Raw genomic sequence first — 24,972 nt, 5'->3', positions numbered from 1 at the left:
AATAACCATAACACAAGCATACCAGATAGTAAATACAAAAAGTACAAAATAATAAAATGAATCCTCTTAATTTAGAAAATATTATAATTAATTTCAGTTGCGATTTTTTTAAAGAATAATAAGTGCAACTAATTATTTCACAATTTTGGTGGATGTTTTAAATTTTTTTTTCAAATTATCCAAAATTTATTAGCATTATCTAGAATATACATTTCTATGTGCAAATAAAAATTATATAATTATATAATTAAATAATATTCATAGTGTTCATAATTAAATTGAATTTATTGTAAATCAATTATGTAATTAATTAATATCTTTATAAAAACCTTTAGTACATTTTCATCATGTCATCTTGTATGTACCTATAATAGTATATTTCTAAACATCTTATATATTTTTGCAGTTCACTAAAATTACATTTGAACGTATAAAACATTAATTAAATAGAATTACAGTTTTAAATAACCTTAAGAATTTTAATTGAATAAAATGAAATAATTATCAGCACAGTCACATAATTATAATTTAACTAATGATCACTGAACCAAAAAGACAGATGTCTTCGAGTCATGCTGTTTCCATTTTTCTTTCTACGATTGACAAATTATTCCGTACAGTGATTTTCATTCGAGGTACAACGTCACGGAGCTTTACACACAGACATTGCTTCCGGGAAAGGTCGAGAAACCGGAAATCAAAGGGTCACAAGGTGGACGATGCAAAGGCCTCAGTTATTAATATATTTTTTTTTTTCGTTTGCTTCAGCGAGCACCAGCTGCCGTTGCTCTTATTTTCTTTGACTTGTTCGCGTTACGACTCCAGGAGGGCCTCTAATAAAAGTCCATTTTATTTTGTTCCTTTGAGGTCACATATTGAGAGGGTGGTTGAATCGAAAGCACCCCTGCGGAACATGTTTTCAATCAAACTCTTTCAGCCGATGACATGATAATTCGAAGAATAACAAACGAATTATTTTCTCTGTAATTATTTCATTTTTAAATTAATGGTTTGCAAGCATATAAAGGTTACCATATCTTTTGAAAATATTAAGTTATATTTTTTAATTAATCATTAACTGTCATTTAAAAATATAAGTAACCCTAATGTTATTTTATCTTCTTTTTACAAACGTAGAAAATTTGGGATATAGAGGATTTTCAGTAGATAAAATGTTAATTAATTTACATACTTAATATCTTCTTTATCATTTCATCTTCAACAATATCTACATATTTACTCAAGTAATTCTTGATGACACAATGAAATTTTATCGGTAACCCATTGACTTTCAACAGCAGAAGGGTTAAAACAGTGAAAACGATACAGTAGCAGCACGAGGTCCTAGAAGCCAATGGTGTCGAATGGGGTAACAAGATACCGGACAACTGATCCATTGAACTGTGTCATCATTCAAGAACATTGGTCAATTTCTTCTGACAGGAAGTTTGAAGGATGCTAAGAAAAGGGAGAACTGATGGCAAAGGCTTCACCATCTGTCCTTTGACACGTGCCAATTTTCGTTAAATATAGCTGTTGTTAATCTTATGTTTATTCAAATTTATAACAAAATTTGAGAAAAAAGTAGCTACATCTACCCTCAATAATAATTTTCTAAAGTAGTTTTATTATTTAACAATTCGTTAATATTCTAAACATGGTAAAGAAACATATTTTCTAGTTTTTTAAATTCTGAGGTTATATCGTTATTATAAACTAATCAACTAATTTATTTCATTATCCATCACCTAATTGCAAATACAAAGTTCCATCTTCAACTGTTTGCCACAATTTCTGTTATCGGAACACTGGATCGCCCAAAGTTGAAATTTGCTGTCTATCGATTCAACCAAAGACTCAGCCAGTCTCGATTCTCACATTATATCAGCATCGAGTCCCTGGAGATGTAACAAGCCGAGTGAATTCACGGGGGAGTTATGGGAACGGCACTGCAAACACCAAACCCAAGAGTATCCGATGTACTCGCCAGCATATTGCAGGAGGTGCCCATAGGGCTTTCCGTGCTAGAAGTCGGCAACGAATGACACAGGATATGTGAACGAGAAAGAGATGCATGGATCCGCTTATGGAGCAGTGTGCAAGTGTTACGACCTGCCATTGTGTTCACGGTCGTTGTTCATGGCTGTTTTTGCTCCACACTTGACACGTTCCACGATGGTACCCATGGGTCATAGGGTGATCGGCTACTTGCCTTCTCACGGTGAAGATCGAAAAAACTGCTGGTGTCCTATGGTGATACACCATGAGGGTTTTTAATTGAGTTGCTCCTTTGCTGGTACTGCGTATAGCAAAATCAAATATTATTATCTTTATTTTTATATTTTTTATTGTTTTGAAATTAAAACTGCTGTGATTGTTTCTTCAACGTTTTTATTATTTATTTATTTTTTTTATGAGTTGCAGTTTGTGATTTTTAAATATTAACTCTTCGTGAGTAAGGTGGGTTGTTTATGTTCGAAGCAAATTCCAACTTTTCCAAATTTCCTTCTGAATATTTATTTTCCACAATTAATTCTTTAAACATTTGACTCAGAGAATCAAATAGGTTATACCTATATATTAAAGGAAGAACTCAATAAGTATCCCAGAATTTTTTCAAATTTTTTAAAAATAAAACCTCTGTTTTATATTATATACCATGGAATTTATTATATATTTACAAAAATATGAAAGAAAAAAAAAATTACATGTAAAATTGTTCAGATAAATTTTCTCTTGTTAATAATAATTGTCTTTACGATTGTGTTTAAATATCCTATAATCATGGGAAAGCATCAATAAAAAAAGATTCTGTTATAGTACTTTGGTGAGAAAAAATTAAGGTAGTCTTAACTCTATTCTCGAACGTGTGTCAATCTATCGAACATGGATTATTGGATGACAGGAGGATAACAACTCTTGTAAATGGATTAAACACTGTCCGTGCGAACTACGGAAATTATCGAAGATCGATACGCTAAGCTACAGTCGACCTGGATTTCTGTTTAACTTTCAGTAACGAGAACCACAATGTGTCTGATGAGCGAGAAAGTTAATCAGGATCCCAGAATTTCTCTTTATCCTTTCCAAATACAAAGATCAATCGGTTTATATTAGAATTCATTGTACATAATTCTGTTCCTTTTGCGCTTTACATATGTAAAGATAATTACTTTTGAAATACTTATACCGATTGTAAAAATTATTATAAAAAGAACCTCCCCCTATAAAAAAGAAACAATAAAGTATTATAAAAAGATAATTATACAGAATAGAAACTTTTCAACCGACAAATATATATATACAGATATTGCTCAGAATCCATTCATAAAGGAACTTTTACCTCAGCTTAATACTAAAAAAATTATGAAGTCGTCTATGGCTGATATGAGTTACACCTTTTTGTTATAAGTTAAGAGTGAACACAAAAGCAATTAGGAGGTAAAAGAAAATTATATAATAATATGAAAAGTTGCTTAAAGAAAAAAACAGATGGGGTATAAGTAATGCTTATTTTTTATTCATTAAAAGTATAGCATTGCCTTTATTTTGTCAAAGTAAAAGACATTGCTTATATTTATTCATACCAGCCTGTACGTCCTCAAAAAACCATATCTCACAATATCTAAATCAAATACTTGAGCATTTATCAAAATGGTAAATCTTCTGATTTCACGTACCAATCGCAAGAGCTTTCTTTTATATTCTATGCTCAGTCCATCATGTTTCATAGTTGTAAACGAAATTTTTCCATGCTGAAATTACTCGACGAAGCAAAATCACATACCACCGTAATCATCGGGCCTGTGCAACAGTGAGTTTCCATGAGAGAAGGAGAACACGTATGGGAAGAGGCTAACGTTCGAGGGTGTAGAACTGTGGAAACGAAGCGCTGGCAAAATCCCCTGGGAAATCAGAGAGGCACAGGACTTTGCCGTCTCGGTACCGGATGGATCGTCCTGACCGTGCGTTTCGAGGATACGTTCCCGGTTTTACGAGCGTTGACATTAGCCCAGCTCTCGTTTGCTGTTACTAAAGAACAAAACATCTCGAATTTAGGGGAATATTTTGACGATCGAAAAGGATCAAATATTGATCGAAAGAAAACTATTTTGCCGTTACATATTATAATCGATTTGTATTACTGATGCATATATGCGCTTGATGCGTCTGTTCGTTTTTATACGCTTTTAGAAATACACATAACATTGTGCAAAAATATCTACACAGATAAATGATTAAAGTGTGGAAGTAAAGCTCATTCGAGTCAGTACAATAAATGGAAAGGAACTACATTTACAATAAAATTCTAGAAATTCTACATACACATAATTTTGCAATATACATATAAGAAAAGATAAATATACAAATAAAAGAAGGTTGACCAGTACGAAAACTGTATTAAACTTGATAAGAAGACTTGTAATTTGTTGAAACAAAATAGAAAGTTTTTCACTACCAATAAAATTTTATTATAATATTTTGTTTTATTTTATTATTACGTTTTATGAATAAATAATTATACATAATTTACTGAATGAATTTACTGAAAAATTGGAGAAATTCATAGGATTTAAAATACTACGCCTTATTCTTAATTTTTATATACCTAAATGAATGTAGACAAGAATTTTAACAACTTCAATCTAATTATAATTTTGTTGTTGTTAATTATTTTAATAATAAGCAAGCAGAAAGTTCAGGAATTATAGAAAATATTTTTATTTGTAATGCATAGGTATACTGATATACATTTTATTTATAAAATATGGTTAAATCAATTCGTTGAAAATTAATGAAATAAATAATTGAAAGACTAGAAGTGTTTAATTTACCATTGATGAAGTTTGAAAGTTGATACACAATTTTATATTTTTCAGAAGTATTCAAATTATAATTATAATTGTAATTTATTGAGAAGATATACGAACTAATTAATTATTTGCTTTAATTAGTAAACATTTTATAACAGACGATAATACTTCAGGATATTTTTATTGAAAGTTGTTACGTGAACGGTAATCGCTCATGTAACTTACACTAGTGAAACGTGTATCTGAAGGAATCAGATAAAAATAATCCAATTGATTGTTTGATGATCATCTGCCGATTCTAATCGAAGTCACGTATTTGACACGCGTATCGTTTATACAACTCGATAATACCTTTTGTTTGAGACGAAATGTTTGCTATAAATTCGATATTAAACGTATCATTTTTAATAACAGTTAATTTATATAAATATTTATAATAATTTCATTATTTACTTGAAATTTCTATCGTCTGCGAAAAAAAAGTTTTAATCTCATTTTATCTTTAACATATTTTATTTCATAAGATTGAAACTTTATATTCAGGAAAGCAGTATAGTTTGTTCCCTTTTTGTGTTTTTCACTGATTTTTATTAAAAACAAGAGTAACAATTTTGTACTTTTAGAATATAAATATTTAATCAACTTATATTCCTTTTATTACTATTTATTATTCAGTAATATAGCAAAGATTATATTTTAAATAATGCTTACCTCAATTTAAGATTATTATTTGTTCAATTTGAATAAATAATTCTACGATAACAGAAATGTAAAAATCACGAATTTAGTTCTTAATTTAATATATAAATGTGTTAATTTATGTAATGTAAGATAATATACTATGAAAATATAAATATTATTTTATAAAGGTATTATTAAATGTATAACAATATAAAATTGTTTCATTCAAGTATATTTGTTGTAGAATTTTAAATGTTTTAATAATTTCCATGATGAAATGAAAGCAAAGCAAGGACGGATCAAAGCGTGTATCAAAAATACACGAAGGTTCAACTACAATTCGAGATAAATGAAGAACAGACGACCGTCACGTGTACGACATTCATCAACGTCGAATCCTTCAAAGGACGAAAGGATCTGCTCTATCTTCACCTTCTCCCTGAGCACCCTTCGCTCTCTTTCGGAAACACGCGCTTGGATCGACACGTGACCGGATAATTGTGTCCATTGATGCCTTCCAATCGATAATGTTTGAAAAATTCATCGAACAGGTTGTGGAGAAGAATCAGAAACAGGTGATCTGAATGATTGTTCAAAGTTAACCCTCGCACAACGATGCCTGGGCTTTTTCAGATCCGCTTGCGTCAAGTCTTACTAACCAGCAAACGATGAAAATCATTTACTTGTTACAAACTTAAAAACCGTATGTATTTAGTACTGTTTTATTTTTCCATTATTATTGTTGATTTTATTTCCTCTTTATTTTGTATATACGTAATTTTTTTTTTTTTGCCTGTATGGGAAATAATAATAAAGATAGGACTTTATATGTAGGTGTAATATGAATTAAATTATTAAATAACAAAATTAAATTTTATTCAAATTTCTTAATTGCGATAACCTTTAAAATCTTCCTCACAACATTATTTGTTTATTTTATTGACTTGTTTGCCATAATAATTGCCAATTTTATAACTGAAGAAACTATTTATTTCCTTGTTTTACTTTTTAGTCTCTTTTCTGATGTTTTAATTACACAAAAGTCAAATTTTATTCTTTTTCATTCTCATAAAAGGATATGGAAATACGATTGAATTAAATTCGTGTTCTTATGATGTGCATAAACTTTAATCACAGAATTTTTCTACTCAGGACGATAATCGTTTCGCTGGATGCGTCCGTTGGTCTTAATTATTCCAACGACGGTAAAACGTAGTAATTAAGGGAACGTCCAAGTTTTCCCGAGGGATACCGCAGTCGGACGAAATCCAGATCATTCCCTTTAACCCCAAGGGATGCGAAATCCCACGATCGAGAGGCCCGTGCCAATTCTCTGATCCACACTGGAACAGACTCCGAATATTGATAATAAAAATAGTTTTATTTGATGGGGTAGATCTTTATCAACGATACCCGTGGTACCTCAGAATAGATTTTGGCAAATTGTTGTGACAGAATTATTATTGATCGTGTTTATACATTGTTTCAGTTTATACCTCTTTTTATTGTAGGTATACAATGTTGAATCATAATTCGTTATCAGGAATAATAATAAATAATTTTTATGTTAATAGAAAATGATAATAATATACAGATATACAAAGTGATCCAATAAGAATCAGCACGATTGCATATCTGTGCAACCATAAAAGTAAGGGAAAAATTTTTCAGTACTAAAGTGATTATGGCATGATCACATTGTTTAAATACATTTGCTTAGAAGGCAAAGAGGTCAAAGTCAATCAAACTCATGGAAGGGTGATTACATATTAAACTTATTTTTACTAACAAATTTTTATTCGAAAAATTTTACCTTAATGGTTTGAAATTCGAAAGATATTCGAGGTGCTAATTTTTATTGGACCACTCTGTACAATTTATTGTAAGCATGGATTTTTTTTAAAATTATGCAGAAATTATTTATAAGATTGTCAATAGATTTAACATGTTGCATTGGGTTTTCTTTGAAGAAATATTAATTGAACTGCATTGAAGTTTTTGTATGAAGATGATGTTTATATACCATTTATGTATTACTCGTTCTGTCTCAGTTTGTATAACATTACAGCCAGTTTGACGAAAAAACGACTGTCCTACAATCTTGGCTATGTCTGGCGAATTTTCAAAATTAGTTTCAGCTTCGTACAAAGCATGTCATGAATGTAACCGTAGGAAACGTCACGCATTATGCCAGTTCATCGCTTGGCAGGTTGAGTAATCAAGCGTAATGCTTTCGTGTTTCGGGCACGCTCTATTTGCACCACGCATGATAGCCAACGTTAATAACGTCCCATGAGGACCTAATGTCGAGCCGAGCAAGCCTCATAATCCAAACTGTGCGTGTACGCTCATAACTTTTCGTTTCCCTTTCGGGATGCTCCTATATCGTAGCTTTGTTACCACTTGTGACTTTTAAATATTTTCTCTTGATGTAACAAAAATATTTTTCCATTTTAAATATTGTCAAAAATAGATTTTAGAAAAATTAACACATTAGATTATTGCATATTAAATGGGTGATTTCAAACCATTAGAATTCATTAACAAAATTTGATGACGTAAAAATATTGTCAAATAACTTTTATGATAGACCAATTTTTAGCTTAAAATTTGAAGAAAATTATTATATAAACCTTTCAGTAATATTTTGAACAAAAAATAAACGATGACCAGTGAATAATAAACAATGGTAAATTTCAAGATCTATAAAGCCCGATACAATTTAAGTGAAACAAAACTTGTATGTACTATTCACGTATCTGTTTTTATTAAAAGTTTTGATCGAAAAAAGTATCCCTGTGACTTATAAAAAAATCCTGAAAAATGACATATTTATTTTAATTGATTAGGGTAGTCTAATTACTTAACACTTAACCCGTCGGCATTGCATTTATGCAAAGTTTCTGGTCTATCGCTAAACCGTCGGCATCGCATTTTTGCAATTTGTAATATGATATACAGTATGGTTCAAAGCTATAAACGATTTTGTACTTTTACCTAAAAATAATGCATAAAAAAGAATATAGGCTGGTTTTTCCTTCAGGAGACCGATAGGATAATTCAGGATTTCAGGAGGTAAAAGCCGATAGGATAAGTGTTAATAGGCGTAAAAATGTGTATTAAATTTTAAAATATTTCATTCGTCTTGATATGTATACATTTTTAGTAGGTAATTTTCGCTTTAGAATTAATTGACATCCTTTAGGAAAGCCAACCCCAAAAAGGGTAGTCTCGTTCGTTGAAAACACTTCTGAAGCCTGCATAATTGACCAAACGGTCGACGGTTCAGACGGCCCTATTTTGCTTTAATGTGTATCATTAAACTTAACCAACAGAGTTCATGCTTATTAATAGGCTCCTGGTATGTCCATTTTACAACATCCTCGCGATTCTAGATATCCATTAACGTGCTTGAAAATTATGTTCCTTCATAAAGGAGGACCTTAAATTTCTTGAGGCACCGAATTTAACAATAAGAACAGGCACATGCTGCGTAGAAATCTCATTTTTTTATCGTTTAATAAACATTGATGAAATAAGTTCATTTTAACTCTTGGATGAATGACCGCTGAGTTAGCAATAATTTCAATTTAATTTTAAACTCTCTTTCATTTTCACTTTCTAACTTGTAAGCTGTAAACTATGTATGATATGTATTTCTTTAGGTATTATTTTTCCAATATATACTTTTAGGACCTAATTTTAGTCGAAATATTTTCTGTCACGATTGATTCTGCGTCCGATATCCAATGGTTAATCTTAGGAAAATCAAGCAGGGAGTTTGTCAAGCCCACCAATTAGAAAATACTGATAAGGGAATGGTCAAAAGTGGATGGTAGAGTTGCTCGTCCAGACTATGTTTATTCGAAAGAGCATGAAACGAGGAATTTATGGTGCAATTTTTGGGTGCCATTGGCAACGGGTTCAAAAGTTATGGGACTTTTAAATTTTCATATTTTTAAGTGCAAATGATTAGAAAACATGAGAAATCGAAATATGAAGTGAAAATTAAGTGTAAAAGTGACGATGTTTACTAACAATTAAGATGAGTATCAGGGAAAATTGCATGTTTTCCCAAGTGATGCAATTTGTACTGGTGTGATCATTTGCACTTAAAAATATGAAAATTTAAAAGTTCCATAATTTTTGAACCCGCTGCTAAAAGCACCCAAAAATTGCACCATAAACTCCTCGTTTCATGCTCCTTCGAATAAACATAGTCTGGACGAGCAACTCTACCATCCACTTTTGACCTTTCCCTTGTGAGACTGAGAAAGTGATTTTGGTTCATTAAAGATATTTATTAAACAAGAAAGCGTTAAAAATAAATTGTGAAGTATGAGGTTCGGTTCTCCTAGAGCTATACCTAATAGTTATTATTATAGGAACGTAAAATTATACGAAATGAATAAAAGAAAATTTGTTTCAATCAAAGTAAAGGAGTAAGGTGTAATGTAAATTTTTGTGCTACAAATAATATTAATTTATCGAGAAGGTATTCAAAATCTCATCATGCATATTTAAGGACAAAAAAAGTGGAACGTTTTTAACACCCATCATAATTCAAAGAATTAATGAAAACGTAAAGTCAGAAAGGATTTTTATAACCATAACACGCACACGATAGTGCACAAAATTAAAAATTAATTCTACAAGAATATTTAGGTCATCTACATAAAGCTACTATACGACCTTTTATCTTATCGTTCTTGTCCGACATTGACCACTAAAAAATGATCAACGTCATAAATCATAAATTACGGTTCATTATTATAATTACACGTGAGTGGCACACGTACAGGCTCGTATCAGGTGACCGTCCATCTTTCCGGGTGTAACATCACTTTCTGGCGCGTTGTATAACTAAAGAGAATACATAGTGCGAATATCGCGTGACTTTCTGCCCGAGCTTCTACTTTGTACGGAAAAAAAATATTTCTCACTTTCTGCGTAATTTGCACTTAACCATGTACTTTATAACTTAAACACAATGATCACTATTCTTGCATTAATAGAAATAAATGGTTATTTTTCTAAAATTATCTAGTGCTACCTATACACGTTGGCGAAGAACGGAAAAGTTTTGCGCATATGCGCAAATTATTTGTTGTATAAATAAAAACTGATGGTTTCCTTTTCTCGAAAATTGATATCCCAACGTAATAAAATACTTTTGAGTAGTAGTGAAGCTGTTCGGTCGGACAAACACACATTTGCGAGCTCACAAAAGTCACAGGCATCTCCTAGATTCTAATCAAGGGCTGCGTGTACCTATTAGGGACAGTCATTGTGCGTGGGTGTACTGTGAATACAAGCCAAGGGGGAGTACAGTTTCTCCCCTCGGTATCGTAACGCTCCGACGAAAAGCAGAGGGGCTGACTTACTACCCGGCGAGAACGTCACTTGTCACGTCCGATTATGCGTGATTCTCTTATTTCCAGGTTGCAGATACCGGTATCCGGCGTGTTTTCTACGTATACAAACCAGACACCCTCTTCTACTTCTAGCAGCCACGACTATCCGAACGCGCTCGTCTGTTTCGCGTCTGCCGCGTCATTCTTCTCCTTTTTTTCCTGATTACCCTCTCTAGAAGGGTGGTTCTCATTGTTAGCATGGAAAAATGAGAGGAAATTTGTAGTCGGTGATCAAGGAACGAGAGGCACAATAGCGTTTCAACGCGTTGAATTTCAGATAAACTCGTGATTAATCCCAAAGTAGGCGTGTGATTTATTTGATAAACACGGGGCCATTTACAAATGAATATTATAATTAAAACATTTTTACATGGGGCCCTAATTTGATAGTCAGGTACTGTAATAATGCAGATATAATAATTTTCACCTATGTAAATTTGTAAATTATTCAAAATATAATTTCTCATTTTTTGATCAATGCCAAATGTTTCAATAATTAAATGCAAAAAATTCAGAATTTTTCGTAATTATGTCAGGTAAGGATCCATTCATCCTGGAACCTTATGGAAGGATGAAGCAAGCTAAGGGTTGGTATAAAAACAAAGGCGAACCACGTGCAGGCTTCCAGAAGTTATCGGGCTACTTCCGAACGTTAAATGTTATATCCACCAGCTATCTTCGAAATCGTGCATCTGTCGCGCATTTCGGTGAATCACTCCGTTCATGGACGGTGGGCGCTGCTCTACATTATGGCTTCCATAGTCCACGGGTGTTCCGGGATATTGCGTTCCCGTTATAGACTTCGTAGTACTCGATGGTCAGCTGCGGAAGCGCTCGTGCCACGGGTGAAACCATAAGGCCTGCAATTATGGGGTTTGCGGTCGGCCCGTGATGATTTGTTAGAACGATCCCTGTAATTAACAGGATGACTTTCAACTCCGTCTTGGCTTCTACTCGACGAAATCTTCTCCTGTGATTTTCTTTTAGACGATCGTTTTCTGAGAATATACGACACTGTTGTTTTCTGCCTTTTGACTGTCCTCCTCAGCTTCAGTGTTTTAACTAATGTTTCGAAGCATTTTTCAAATGTTTTGAAAAGTAAGAAGAAATCATAAATATAATATTTTAACTAAGGAGAGCAGTAGAACTTAGCTGACGGAATTACACATTTGTTTTCCACGGTATGATTGGCAGAAAACAAGGTGTTTACCAAAGATCCAATTTTAATTTAGGGAAGAAATATACTTTTAGGCACAATATAGCAGTAAAAGTATAGCTAGTTAATATACTTGTGATGTTTTTACCATTAAGAGTTGTGATATAATTTTTGCAAAATCTTCAATATCGGTACATGTTAAACATATTAACATCTCGTTGACTAGAAAATCCTCATGACTAGAAGACCTCTTGATCGAGTTTTAGTATGTACAAAACGTGTTGATACCGCATTAAGACCTCTATTAATAGACTTTTTAATATCGACTGGTAATTTTGATATCAAATTACTTATTGAATGAAAATCAATTAATATATCTTTGATCATGAATGATTTATCTATAATTAAATTATGTCAATAAAATTTAAGTTTAATGTAATAAAATTGAATAATATGGATCACTATTAAGTGATTATTAATAATAATAATAACAATATTTTAACCCTTTATGGCGTTCAAATGTACCAATTTTAATAAACAACTGATAAAATACTTTTTTTTGCTATCATATCGTAAAATCAAAGTCCATATTCATGTTATAAATGAAACTTTTGTTCCCGTTAAAAATTATTTTCTATAAAGTGTAAAAATAATACATTAAAAGAAGTAAAATAAACAATAGCGAAGAAAATGATTTATCAGTAAAACAGTGCTGATAAAAAACCATTTGTAAGAAATCTATTGATGTAAAAATGTGATACACACATTTGTTGCATCTTTTGTGCTCTACTTGTTCAACTTTCTTTGATCCATTTTTCTTTGATCATATCAGAGTGATCTATTCTTTGAATATGCACTTCACGCTTCCTTTCTTCTTTACATTGATGTTCCCTTCGAGGAAAGTAGAATAAGAAATGCATTATAACTTAAGAAGATGGAATTCCGTATCTGGAGCATGTTCATTTAAGTGAACGAAAGAGTGCAGCTGACAAAGTAAACGTTATTTTAAACGTAAAAATTTTAAGTAACGATGACGTACCCACTCGTGTCCTGTTTTTATACGTCAAATTTCTACTTCTATAATTCTTGCATTTGACTATGCTATTATCTATACAATAAATTGTTATGCTACTATAAAACAATTTTTCTTTATTTTTATTCTAACAGAAGAATTAATGAAATTCACAGTAGTTTGCAAAAGAAATTTAGGTAATTTTATTCAAATGTAAATATTAAAAAGAAAATCAGAAAAATAGGAATTATAACTTCTAATTCTCTCTCATAACAATTTTACAAATTAATATTTTTTTAAATCTATAATATAATACACATTTCTTTGTACCATTATTTTCTATACAAACTGTAAATTTACCCCTACGGAGACTTCGACTTTCATCAAAAAAAGGGGAAATCAACATATTATTCAGCTACAGAAACAAAAAATGTACCCCTCAAAATACGCATGTGTGAACATTACTATACCTACAATAATAAAGTGAAATGCTTCGTCATACATCGCTTCTAAAAATTCCAGCATATACAAAGGGGGATACAACAATATCCAAAAATATATTATTTGTTTTCCGTGTATGTATGTATGTATGTATGTACAATGTACAGGGGTTAAACAAAATAATGAAAACACTTAATGCTAATAAGAATGATTAAGCATTACGGTATTAATTCATTACGGCATTTTGCGATAACAATTATTAAGGATAAGTATAAATGTGTAATGTTTCCAAAATTCAATTCCTCAATTTATTAATAGTATCCATAATTTTACTTGAAAAACGAGTCTCTTCGAACAAATATGATATTAAAATTGCAATTTCTGTTTTGATGATAAATTTACATTTTGACTTTTTCAGAATATTTATTAAATTGTCCTATTAATAAACATCTTTAAATTACTTTAAATACTTTCTTATTTAATTCTTGTTCAAATTACTAAGACTGGTTCAATGACATTTAAGAAAGATGTTAAAAAATAGAAGAGTTTAAAAATGCAGTCTATTCTTGTGAATTTGAATGATGTCCGTTGGCATACTCAAAAGCTCTAAAAAAATCAATGAGTTTATCGATATTTATTATAATTAACTGTCCCAACATTAATTCGCGTGTCGCATAGCTGTTTACTAAAACTCTTCGCGGTTGGTGCGCAGGGCCGACAATCGATATGAAGCACCGAGTATCCCGGGAGAATCGCGATATGTATTTTCAGAAGCAACGCGGTCAAAGCACACCCTCGTCTCAAAAGTTTTGTTTGCACGCGGTGCCTTTCATCGAGCATATTTACCGTTTGATCTTATTATTTCATTCGTCTAAATTTAAACACTTCAACTTCCCCGCAGCCTATCGACGCTTGTGGCCACAGGGCTGATAATTGAATTGAGGGGTTTGCAGCAATACGGAGGCAACTCCACTTTTTACGCACTTTTTGTTGTACGGGATGAGATATTTCAAACAGGTTACAGGTAGTGGAAGGAATGAACAGAATGGTTACAAAAATTAGACATAAAGAAAAGGGGTGAGTATAGGATATGGGGTGGAATATATATTAAATTTAAAAATTTTAAATAAATAGTGTATTAGTATAAATTATAATTTTAAGTTATAAGTTTAAGTTATTTGAAATGAAGGCATGAATAAATAAATGGAAAATATTTTGTAAGCCAAGCCATATTTATTAGTCAGCAGGCAGAAATTAATATTTCCTCCTATCTAGGAAGAAAATAATATGATAATTATCGATATCTCGTCAACCCCACCGATTTCGCTCATTTTTTAACATGTTGTTAAGATAATGATTCTGAGCATATATATATATAACCGCCGCTCGGCCTTAGTTTTCGAAATATTTGCAAACGAAAGTTGCTACTATACCAATGAATTCTGCGTATATCTATACGTCCGTTGCGGTGTGTGCAAGCAGATTACGGCGGCCGAAACTTAAGAAGTATAACGAGTGAATTAAATAAAAAATCGAACTTGATTGATTTCAATGATTTTGAATTTTGAGTTGCGTGGCCGGCCGCTTCATGGCGGCCGGAATATTAATCTGACCTAATTTAACCTAATCTAATTCACTAATTTAATTTTATATTAGATTAGGTTCGGTTAGGTTAGGTTAAATTAATATTGTATTTTTAAGTTCCACCCGTTATGTATACTACTTGACAGGTACCATGCTGTGTTTATAGAAATCAGCCATCCCATACTGACGCACACACTGCCATGGACGTGTAGCTATACGCAGAATTTACTGTATAGTAGCAACTTTCTGTTGCAAATATCTTGAAAACTAAAGCCGAGCGGCGATTATCAGAATCATCATCCCAACGATACAGTAAAAAACGAGCAAAATCGATGGGTTTGACGAGATATCGATAATTACCTGAAATTATCATAAAGGGGGTGATAAAATATTCAAATCTAAAATACTAATTAGGAAGGCACTAATTGATTTGTACACTTAATGTGTTTAAATAATCTATAAAAATGCTCATTAACGAAATTATCTTCTTGAACTTTAATCACCGTATCGATAACTATAATTCAGTTTTCAGTGAAAATTCTCTCAGCCACTCGAAGCGTGTCCTGAGACGAATAGAGCGAGGAAAAGCGAGCTAAACCCTAGGAAAGTAAACCGATTCGTTAACCACGTTACAGGCACGCTGGTATAAGCCAAACCAAACATTGACATGTTCAATCATTTCGATCTCTCCACCTACCATCGCTTCACGAACACGATCGCGTTATACGCGCTCAAAGAGGAAGTAGATAGAGAGAAGAGGATAGGGGACGAAGAGAGTACGAGCGTTCGCCATCTGGCCTCGAAAAGAGACCCAGCTATCAAGGGGTAGAAATTGAAATGAAAACAGGAGAATCCACCCCCTTAGCTTGTCTCCGGTGCTCTCGTCAATGAGGGCTATTAGGGGACGATATGTTTTTCTTCTTTCACTGATTTCTACGCGATGCGTTGACTTTCGACTTGTCAACGAGAATAATTCCTTCTTGTTTAACTGTTTCAGAAATTTCTTAAGGTACTTTCTTCCTTGGAAAATAAAAATAATTGTTTTTATACGTTTTTTTCTTCCTCCAAATTTTTCTCATTATCTGAGTAAAGATTATCATTTGCTTTTTAAGTTTGGATTGAATAATGGTCACAGTAGATGTTTTGTGAATGATAAATAACAGATTCTACATTTTCTGTTAATTGTGAACGCTTGAAACCTACTTTGGGTACTTTTCAACACTTCGAATTTTACTCTGTAATTATTATAATAATAATAATACAGTCATATAGAATCAAAGGGGAACAAATCGAAAAATAGTGGAATTATGTAAAGCATGAAATAATGAAAATTATAAAAAGTGATAATACCTTCCAGAAGCCAAAAAGAACTCTTAAAATTCACTTTCCTTGCGATTCTTCCCTTGATTGTTCCTTAAAATTTCTATTTTCTACGTACGTGTTTATAAAAATAAATCCACTTGATAATTTGATATAAAGCAAATTAAATCCTTCACAAAAATGAAAATTAATCAAAAGTCTTATGCTTCTTAAAATGAAACTTTCAATTTTATATTGTATGTATGTTAAATATTTGAAAGCATAGGTTGTTTTATTCTTGATCGATAATACACTATTTTACCTTTTCAAAGACAATTTATTTTCATTTATTCAATTGTCATCGAAACGTCGTTTCAATTCAATCGACAGTAGGCAGTCGTATCGTTCAGCGAGCACACGAATAATCCGCTTTGGATTATTATTAACGCAACAATGACCGGAAGCTCAAGAAATTCTGTTCGAGAAAAAAAATGAAAAGCTCGCAGGGCTTCGTGCGTACATGAATAGAAACCAAATTCGTGCTTAGTTGCTTTTTCCCCTGCTGGCTATAGAAAACCTACTTTCAATTGTGGGATGGATACCCATTGTTGGATAAAATTTTAAATACATCCGACTAGAGTGGTGCTGACCATTTTAATTTCTTGGTATGGTAAGCAATATAAACAAAAGTTCATTAAAATCACAGCAAAAGGATGCTTTCATATTTGAAGTTCCATTACCAAGGACTCTTAAAACAACAATATAATATGAATTTCAATTTCATTTTTGTTAGATTTAAGTAAATTTAAAGATAAGCCTTGCAGATGGCGCTCATGATTTTCGTTTCTTTAGTTCCTTTTGTTTGGTACGTTAGAGACAAGATGGATTACTGCGTGCTATCGCTTCCCCTGCGTTCAATAAGCGTAATCGATTAAGGATCCATTTTTCATTTTTCTTATAATACACAAATATGGTTCATTTTATTACTATCCTAAAGACTTACTTACTTATATATATATATATTTTTGCTAATATTCTAAGTGTAGTTATATAATAAAATCATTCTAAGAATTTTATACATTTCAAGCTTATTTGTTATTCTATTTACAAATTTTGGAATATTGCATTAAAATAGAAGCAAAGATTGAAAATAAAGTGAAGGTTTAAATAAGTTAGGTTGTTAAAAAAGGGCGTTATGTCAAAAATTATGATTCTACATTTTCATTTTAATTGCAGTGGATATCAATTAAATGACACCTAGTATGTCATAAATAAATTAATCTATATAAAAAACAAAATAACTATTCCTTACTTATCGTTAGATGTAAATTTATACAAATTAGGGTGGTATAATTACCATTTGTTGGTACCTTTATGTTATCACATTTGATGAAACTTTTTATATTTTAATAATTATGATATTTGTTAAAAGATGTAGTCATGGGATAAATAAAATTTTTAAAATCGTCAAATCAAGAAATTAATCAAAAGTTAATTAATAAATTAATCTACAGGACAAAAGGTTAGATAATTCGACCAAATAGACAACAATTTTACAAATAGAATTACCTAGTTTCAGAGCAAACTATCCCAACCACGGTAGAAGAGCGACGATCCATCACGGTCATCGATTCGCGGTTTTGTCGATGACTATTGTGGACAAAAATAGTTTAGCATGACAATACTTGCCACGCCACACCTACATACAGATGGCAACGAATGCGAGTGTTTCCAGTGGTATGCTTTCTGGCTATCCATGGCATGCATTGCAAATTGCAGGTGGATTTATGGGTGAATCGGGATGTCCCGTAGCCCAGTTCCCATGCTTCCATCATGTAATTGTCCGTAAAGATCTGTTTTATCGTAAATACTCTTGGTTGCAGGCAATCATTTGTACACAAACTGGTATACATTTGCTTCTCTTTTTAAACTGCATTTTAGTTAGAAATTTATTAACAATTTTGATGTTATGTTTAAACTTCAGATAATGAAAAAGTGAAATCTTAAATTGTAAAAATCGTCCATTACTTTTATTTTTGTGTAATAATGTTTTCTTTAAAAATTGAATTAAAGTATTATTCTATTCATTAATACAGTGTCATTTATTTTAAACAAATAATTAACTTTTTATAGGCAAAGTATTTATTACACTATTGGATAGTTTTAATATATCAATAAATTTAAAAAAATTCTAAAATACTTATCAAAGTCTCTACTACATAATATGTAAATGTAATTGATCGTTATATCAAATGTTTACAAATTTTTACAATAAAAGTAATATCTTTTATTTATGTGATCAAGGATCTAAAGCTGTGAAGGGTTACATTTGTATTTCTCACAGCGTTGTAATATTGTAGATATCAATTAATTTGAATCCTTATGAATGGTATCATACTTTGATGACACAGCATAATAATTACAGTTGTCAAACATAGAAATTAAACGGTATTGTAACAAATTGAAGAAAAAGCTGAGGATAAAGGGTCTTAAGTGTTGAACGACGCTTAGAATAGCATTTTGGCCATCCTCATCGAGTACTTGGCTTAACAGCATTGAACGGGTCACGTGTCGACCCGTGTCCACCGGATGTCATGGTTTTGTCGCATTTAACGCCTCTTCTGCGGACCATTCACTCGGTGGTAAAGCCATGGGCGTTTCCTTTTTCCGCCCAAGTGATCGACAGACCGGTTTGAGCTTATATCATGAGTACTTTTTGACTGATAGGAAATGTGAATTTTAGAACTAATTCAAATTTTCATTTTAAATTGTGGATGGCTTGTTAACCCTTTCAGGATGGAACATCTTTAATCCCTTTATTTGTAATAATCACCATTCAATTCGTAAACAAATCAATCATTTATTACTACTAAAACTTGGTAAATAATTCACTTATTACTTCTTATGGTGTTCCTATGAGCATTTTCTCAAAATTTCTATCTTATTGCAGAATACCTCTTTGTATTGTTCATCTAAAGATATATGTAAATTTTCCGACATTTATTGAAGTATCTCTTTTCATTCCATATCGAACAAGAAACAAATAATAAACCACTAATTTTTCTGTTTTAAGCTTGAAAATAAATATAAATGCAAAGCCTTAAGAAACTATATAAAACCTTTTAAATTATTTTCAGGTAATATGAAACCAACTACAGAATTCCCTCAAAAGAGAAAACCAAGTTCAATGAAAATTCTTCCGCTATTAAATTATATAATACAATCATCCTAAATAGGCAGTAGGGTCGTACAAATTGACTCTTTTTTTAGCAGACAATTTTTAACTTCTAAGGCCATTTTTACCCAGTCGTATCCACGAAGAAACTCCAGTTAAACAGACAGTCGAAAAGATAGATGGACAAATGGAAGGAGAAATAAAGCGACAATACAATTATCTTAATGGAGTTGTGGACGCCGCTGGGCGTTATTGATTTCATGTGTGATACTTCTACTGACTCGTAACTCTTCTACGATGTAGGATCAAGAAAAATGTCCTTGGTATTAATCAACAAAAAGTGTATGGAAAATGATGTAATATGTCTATTCAAGTCAATATAACAGTATCTAGGCAAACAAATTTTCCTTTTTAAATGAAATTATGTGTTTTTTTTTTACTCACGACAGATCAATTTTTTTTGAATATTCTGCATGCAAAGGCATTCGAGTGCAATGTCAAAAGACAGAAATAGTTGACAATTTATGAAATAATCTAAGGTTTTCAAATTCATGATTTTTGTCCCGATATTTAAGACACTCTAATATCGTTTATATTAAGAGATAATTTAAAAAGTAATTTTACCGTTCTTCGTAGAAGAACTAGTCAGTGTTTGATAGGAATGCTACTAAAATATTTGTGTTCATTTTCGTTAAAGCTCAGTTTTCAAATTGACGTGCCGTAAGTGTCATTTTACGACACTGTTGTGTCATAAAATAGTGTCAGATTTTCACTATTTCGCAATTCGTTATTCATTATGCAGCAATCTCATATTTAAGCCTTTTTTATTTATATGTCAAGCGTACCGTAATTGTTTCGTATTTTATCAATTATTTCCTATTATCGTGTCCTGTTGCAGCAAAACCGATGTTCTTTCAGGTTGGCGCAAAAGTGGCTCACAAAACGTTGGAATGAACAATCCACTCATTCGAGTCGCCACGTGAGTTGCACGTGTCAGGAGCGTGCCAGAACAACTGGTGCCCCGTCGCTTCTGGCACCATGTGCGTCGATGAATGTGTACGCGTGCTGTACACGCGTTTTAATTCTGCTGTATAAGATCATCTCGTAACTTGTAGGTGTTACTACCCTTTTCTCCTTGTTGCGACTTACGACTCTTTGTGTTTCACTCTTTGTTGTCCGACTCCATGCAGATGACTTTTGTTCAATTTCGTGTTGGAGTCATTGACCGTTATTGTAATTTGTTTCCATGCAATGGTAGAATACGTATTTGTTTGTTCGATTTATTCTCTATGGAATTATTCTCCAATTACAAAATTTCTTCTGCTAATATCTATACACGTAAAGTTTGTTACATTGAATTCTTAATGTTGACCACCACAATGAAAATAGATATATGTAGTCAGAAATATTAAAACTGTAGTTATTAGTTTATTGTAGTTAATATAAGGATACAATCGGTTAATATTCAAATTTAAGCTTCTCGATTGGTACCTTGCATTACAAATATAACACTGACACTATTCAAAATCTCTTTACTTTGATTAATTATTCAATTATTTAAAACTTGGGGCACCGATCACTGGTGACTACCATGATGTGTTAATGTAATTTCCCTTTTTTCCTTCGCTTTTCAATTATTTGACTTAATTAAATTCATACCATCCATCACATTTAATATGGTAATTATAATATTTTTATCATTAAATTAATTCCGCTATAGAATCAATCAATTGCTTCCTAAGTGTATTTAAGTAAGTTTATATTCTATCATAAGCACACTATGTAGATAAATAAAAATGTTAGCTTAAAAAACCACCATGTCACTCGCTACACGAGATCACCGATTAAACTGTCTTTGATGGTCTTAAAAATGTTGAAAGGGTCGCAGCTAGGGGCCAACAAGAGGCGCCCGCATTTTCGGCGTAAGTTACACCACTCGACTTTGAAAGTTTCAAGGATAAGCCAGCTCGATGATAAACAACTGGAAAAGTAACTCCTAATCGCACATAACAATGCCATTGTACAATACAACGAACGACCAACTGGCATGACTGATAGTACGTTCTCGACAACATATGGGGTAGAGTAGATGGTCTTCTACTTAATGTTTCGTGCTTTCTACCCCTCTGTAGAATCAACTGCCGATAGCCACTTGGAAAAATAAGGGTCAGTACTTGAAACGGATCTTTGCTTTTGATAATGATACATTGGAGCGGTGGTTTTTGATCGAATTTTGAGATTTACCTATGTACAGTTGAATATTTTGAAAGAATGACAGAGCTTTGAGCATTAGATGGAAAGTAAAAGGACCGAGAAATATAAACTTCTTTAAATGTGTCTCAGATACAATTTTACTAAATTAGACATACAATTATCATTTAACCTTCCAATGCCTGAATTCTGAATTCCTATTTGTCGGTTTCAGTACTAGAATATTTAATTAACATGGCAGCACTTTATGCGGAGAAAATTTAGATTTTTAGAAAAATAACGGTACATTTTTCAATTTTTCGTTGCTAATAACGTTTTAATAAGCAACGACCGACGGTTAAGTTATAAGGAAAAATTACTCAGGGAGGTGTCCCTTATAATATATGTCAAAGTCATTGGAGTGGGGTCTCCTAAAGAAGAGGTTTACCAAAAAAATAAAATGTTATATACCTTTACTGTTAGATAGTTGATTCAGTGGCTTACCAAAATGAAATTAGCATAACACTTGCTTATAGGTATACTCGCGATGAAATCAGGCTTCTCTAGGGATAATAGCGATACAGTGGAAGCAGGAATTTTTAGAATTTTAATTTCAATACCAATGTTAAAAGCAATATAGAAAAAAAAATAATATAATTTTTAATTATTAATTATTATAAAATTTACTATATAAACTAAGAAATATGAGTAATAAAGTAAATATTCATTCAAATTTTCCCGTGTAAACACTTATAAGCAAGTGGTGAGTGGACAACGTCATTTTCTCCGACCATTCCTAGGGAAAGGGATTGGACGGCTACCCGGGATATCACCATTTTTTCTAGGGAAGTCTGATTTGATCACGAGTGTATATGTATGCATACTGTAAATAAAGTATGTAGAATATAGTGTACCATAGAATATACTATACATATATTGTAATTTGTGTTATTTTATCTCCTTACCTTGCACACAAATTCATTTAAATTCACTGAGGTGTGTATTCCATTGAAAGAAACTATTAACTAAACTTTGAAACACATTAAAAGCCAACTATATGTTAGCTTTTTGCCAAAAACTTACTGTAAATGCTATTATTTACACATCTGCATGAAGTGTTTAAAATTGATATAAAATAGGATAAGTACCTAAATGTATTAAAGTAGTCGCACTTCCACGCCTATTTATAAATGTCGCATGAACTGATATGAAGAATAATTTTAATTAAATGATACAAATAAAAACTAAGGGAGAAAGAAGAAACAGAAGCAAACAAACAAAAACAAATGAATATCAAATTAAAAAGGACTCACGTTCTTCCTTGATCGGAAAACAGCTTGGTGTTTTGATCTTCCGTTCTAAAACAAAAGGAAAAGAACAAACCGATTAAAACTATTAAAATAAATCATATAAAAAGAAATGAAAATAAAAGAACGAATATCAAAAGAAATTATTGAAATAAAAAATAAAATTCAAATAAATAAAATTAGAAAGCTGTTATGAAATATTTTATTGTATTTGCATAAACTACAACAGAAAGTTCGGTTAATTCGAATTCTTTACCGACTTATACGTGATTTTGTTTCAAAAATATGTAGACAATGCTGACGTTTTATCTTACCAAGGATAGTAAGGTTTTTATGGGATATCGTGTCAGTCGTGCTTAAACTCGATAGTACTTTTCTCGCGGTAGAAATGATAAATAATTTACCTGCAAACGAGTATACTCGTTCACCTACCTGTGCAATATTCTGATTCGTCACCCATGTGAATTAAACTGTTCGCGCGTAAACACTGAAATTGCCATGTATACTTTACAAAGAAAAAAAAAAAGCGCGAAAATTGTGTGGAAAATATTCACTCACATAATTTTGCACGTTAAATTAAATTGAAATTAGATAAACATTTTTGTTATTAAATTTATGTACAGAATGCATGCAGAAACATAGACTGAATGAAAATATTCGTAATTTATATAACAATTAGCATTTCGAAAGATTTAGAATAAATAATAATCTTCTACTTTCTGAATTTTTCGTTGAAAGTAAATTAGTTTACTTTTACCATACTATGATTCATAATTTCTTTAAATGAAATAACTCATTTTTTATGATATTTCGTTTTAAGTATTGTTTGTTACTAAAAATTAAATTATTTTGTAATATCTATACATACATTTTTTATATTTATTATATGTAATGTTTATAAATTTCTCATTAGATTAAGAATAAATAATTAAGAATTTCATTAGCAGTGAGGGCTACAATTGACCAATTTTGTATTTATCCTTTGCATATTCTATTGTCTTATTAAGTATCATTTAATGACATAGAATATAAAATAGTCAAACCCAATCTCTATTACGTTATCAAACATCAATCTATAGTATGATTATAAAATTAGTTTTAAGTGACAATTAATCATTTTGTGTTAAGAATATTTATGAAACTCTTATACAGTGTGTCTCGCGTAAGTGGAAACACTCAATTATTTCCTAAACTATTAAAGATACAGGAAATTGCTTTGGTGGTCATTGCATGCTAAGCTGGGGCAACATTTTGACGTAGACGAATTTTTTTTTGCATTGTTATTTTCAAAAATATAATGGCAAAGTTTGGTTTTTTAAATGGAACTATATACATATTTTTCTTTCGATCATTTGATAGTGTTTTTGAAGTCGAATTCATTAAGCTTGCATGTATACACTTGATTTTCGTTTGTTTTCGAAATATTGCGCTAACAAATTTGGAGATTTTTCACGGGAAAAATTCACTTCAGTGGGAAGTATGGTATCAGTAGGGGTCCTGTTCACCAGGGGTATATAATCATAATCATCAAAACTTAAACTCCAAACTAACATATCACAAGTGTCATTCTGAGGTACTTGCATATCATTAAATTGTGTTTGACTTTTTATATTTTGAAATCTACCAGAATACCAAATTCAACATGAATAATAATTCTTAATGATACTATACATCCGTTTGATGTATGATGATGAGCTTGAATTTTAGAAAGTTTAAAAATTATTAATTTATGTATTAATTTTAAGTTTATTTTTTTACATTATTATTTTATAAATATTTTATAAATTTATGCCTGCAATACCTTGTATTGGCAAAATAATTGTTGAATGAACTTGAAAAGGATTTTCAATTAATAATGCAACTTTTTAATATGCAACAACTGAATAGAATGGATCTCAA

At 31.5% G+C, this 24,972-nt stretch overlaps 1 protein-coding gene across 1 annotated transcript in view; it reads right to left on the bottom strand.

The window, feature by feature from the left end:
* Positions 1-24,972, bottom strand: part of Lim3 (Lim3 homeobox protein) — a 73,575-nt gene that overhangs the window by 32,422 nt on the left and 16,181 nt on the right. Inside the window, exon 2 of the mRNA XM_034334858.2 lies at positions 23,080-23,124. Within this exon, the coding sequence (XP_034190749.2) occupies positions 23,080-23,124 (45 nt within the window). The remainder of the gene's footprint in view (positions 1-23,079; positions 23,125-24,972) is intronic.

This window comes from Osmia lignaria, chromosome 14 (genome assembly GCF_051020975.1).
Source record: "Osmia lignaria lignaria isolate PbOS001 chromosome 14, iyOsmLign1, whole genome shotgun sequence".
Lineage (NCBI taxonomy): Eukaryota > Metazoa > Arthropoda > Insecta > Hymenoptera > Megachilidae > Osmia > Osmia lignaria.
The sequence above is the reverse complement of the archived record's forward strand: the minus strand, read 5'-3'. Positions and strand labels throughout refer to the sequence as shown.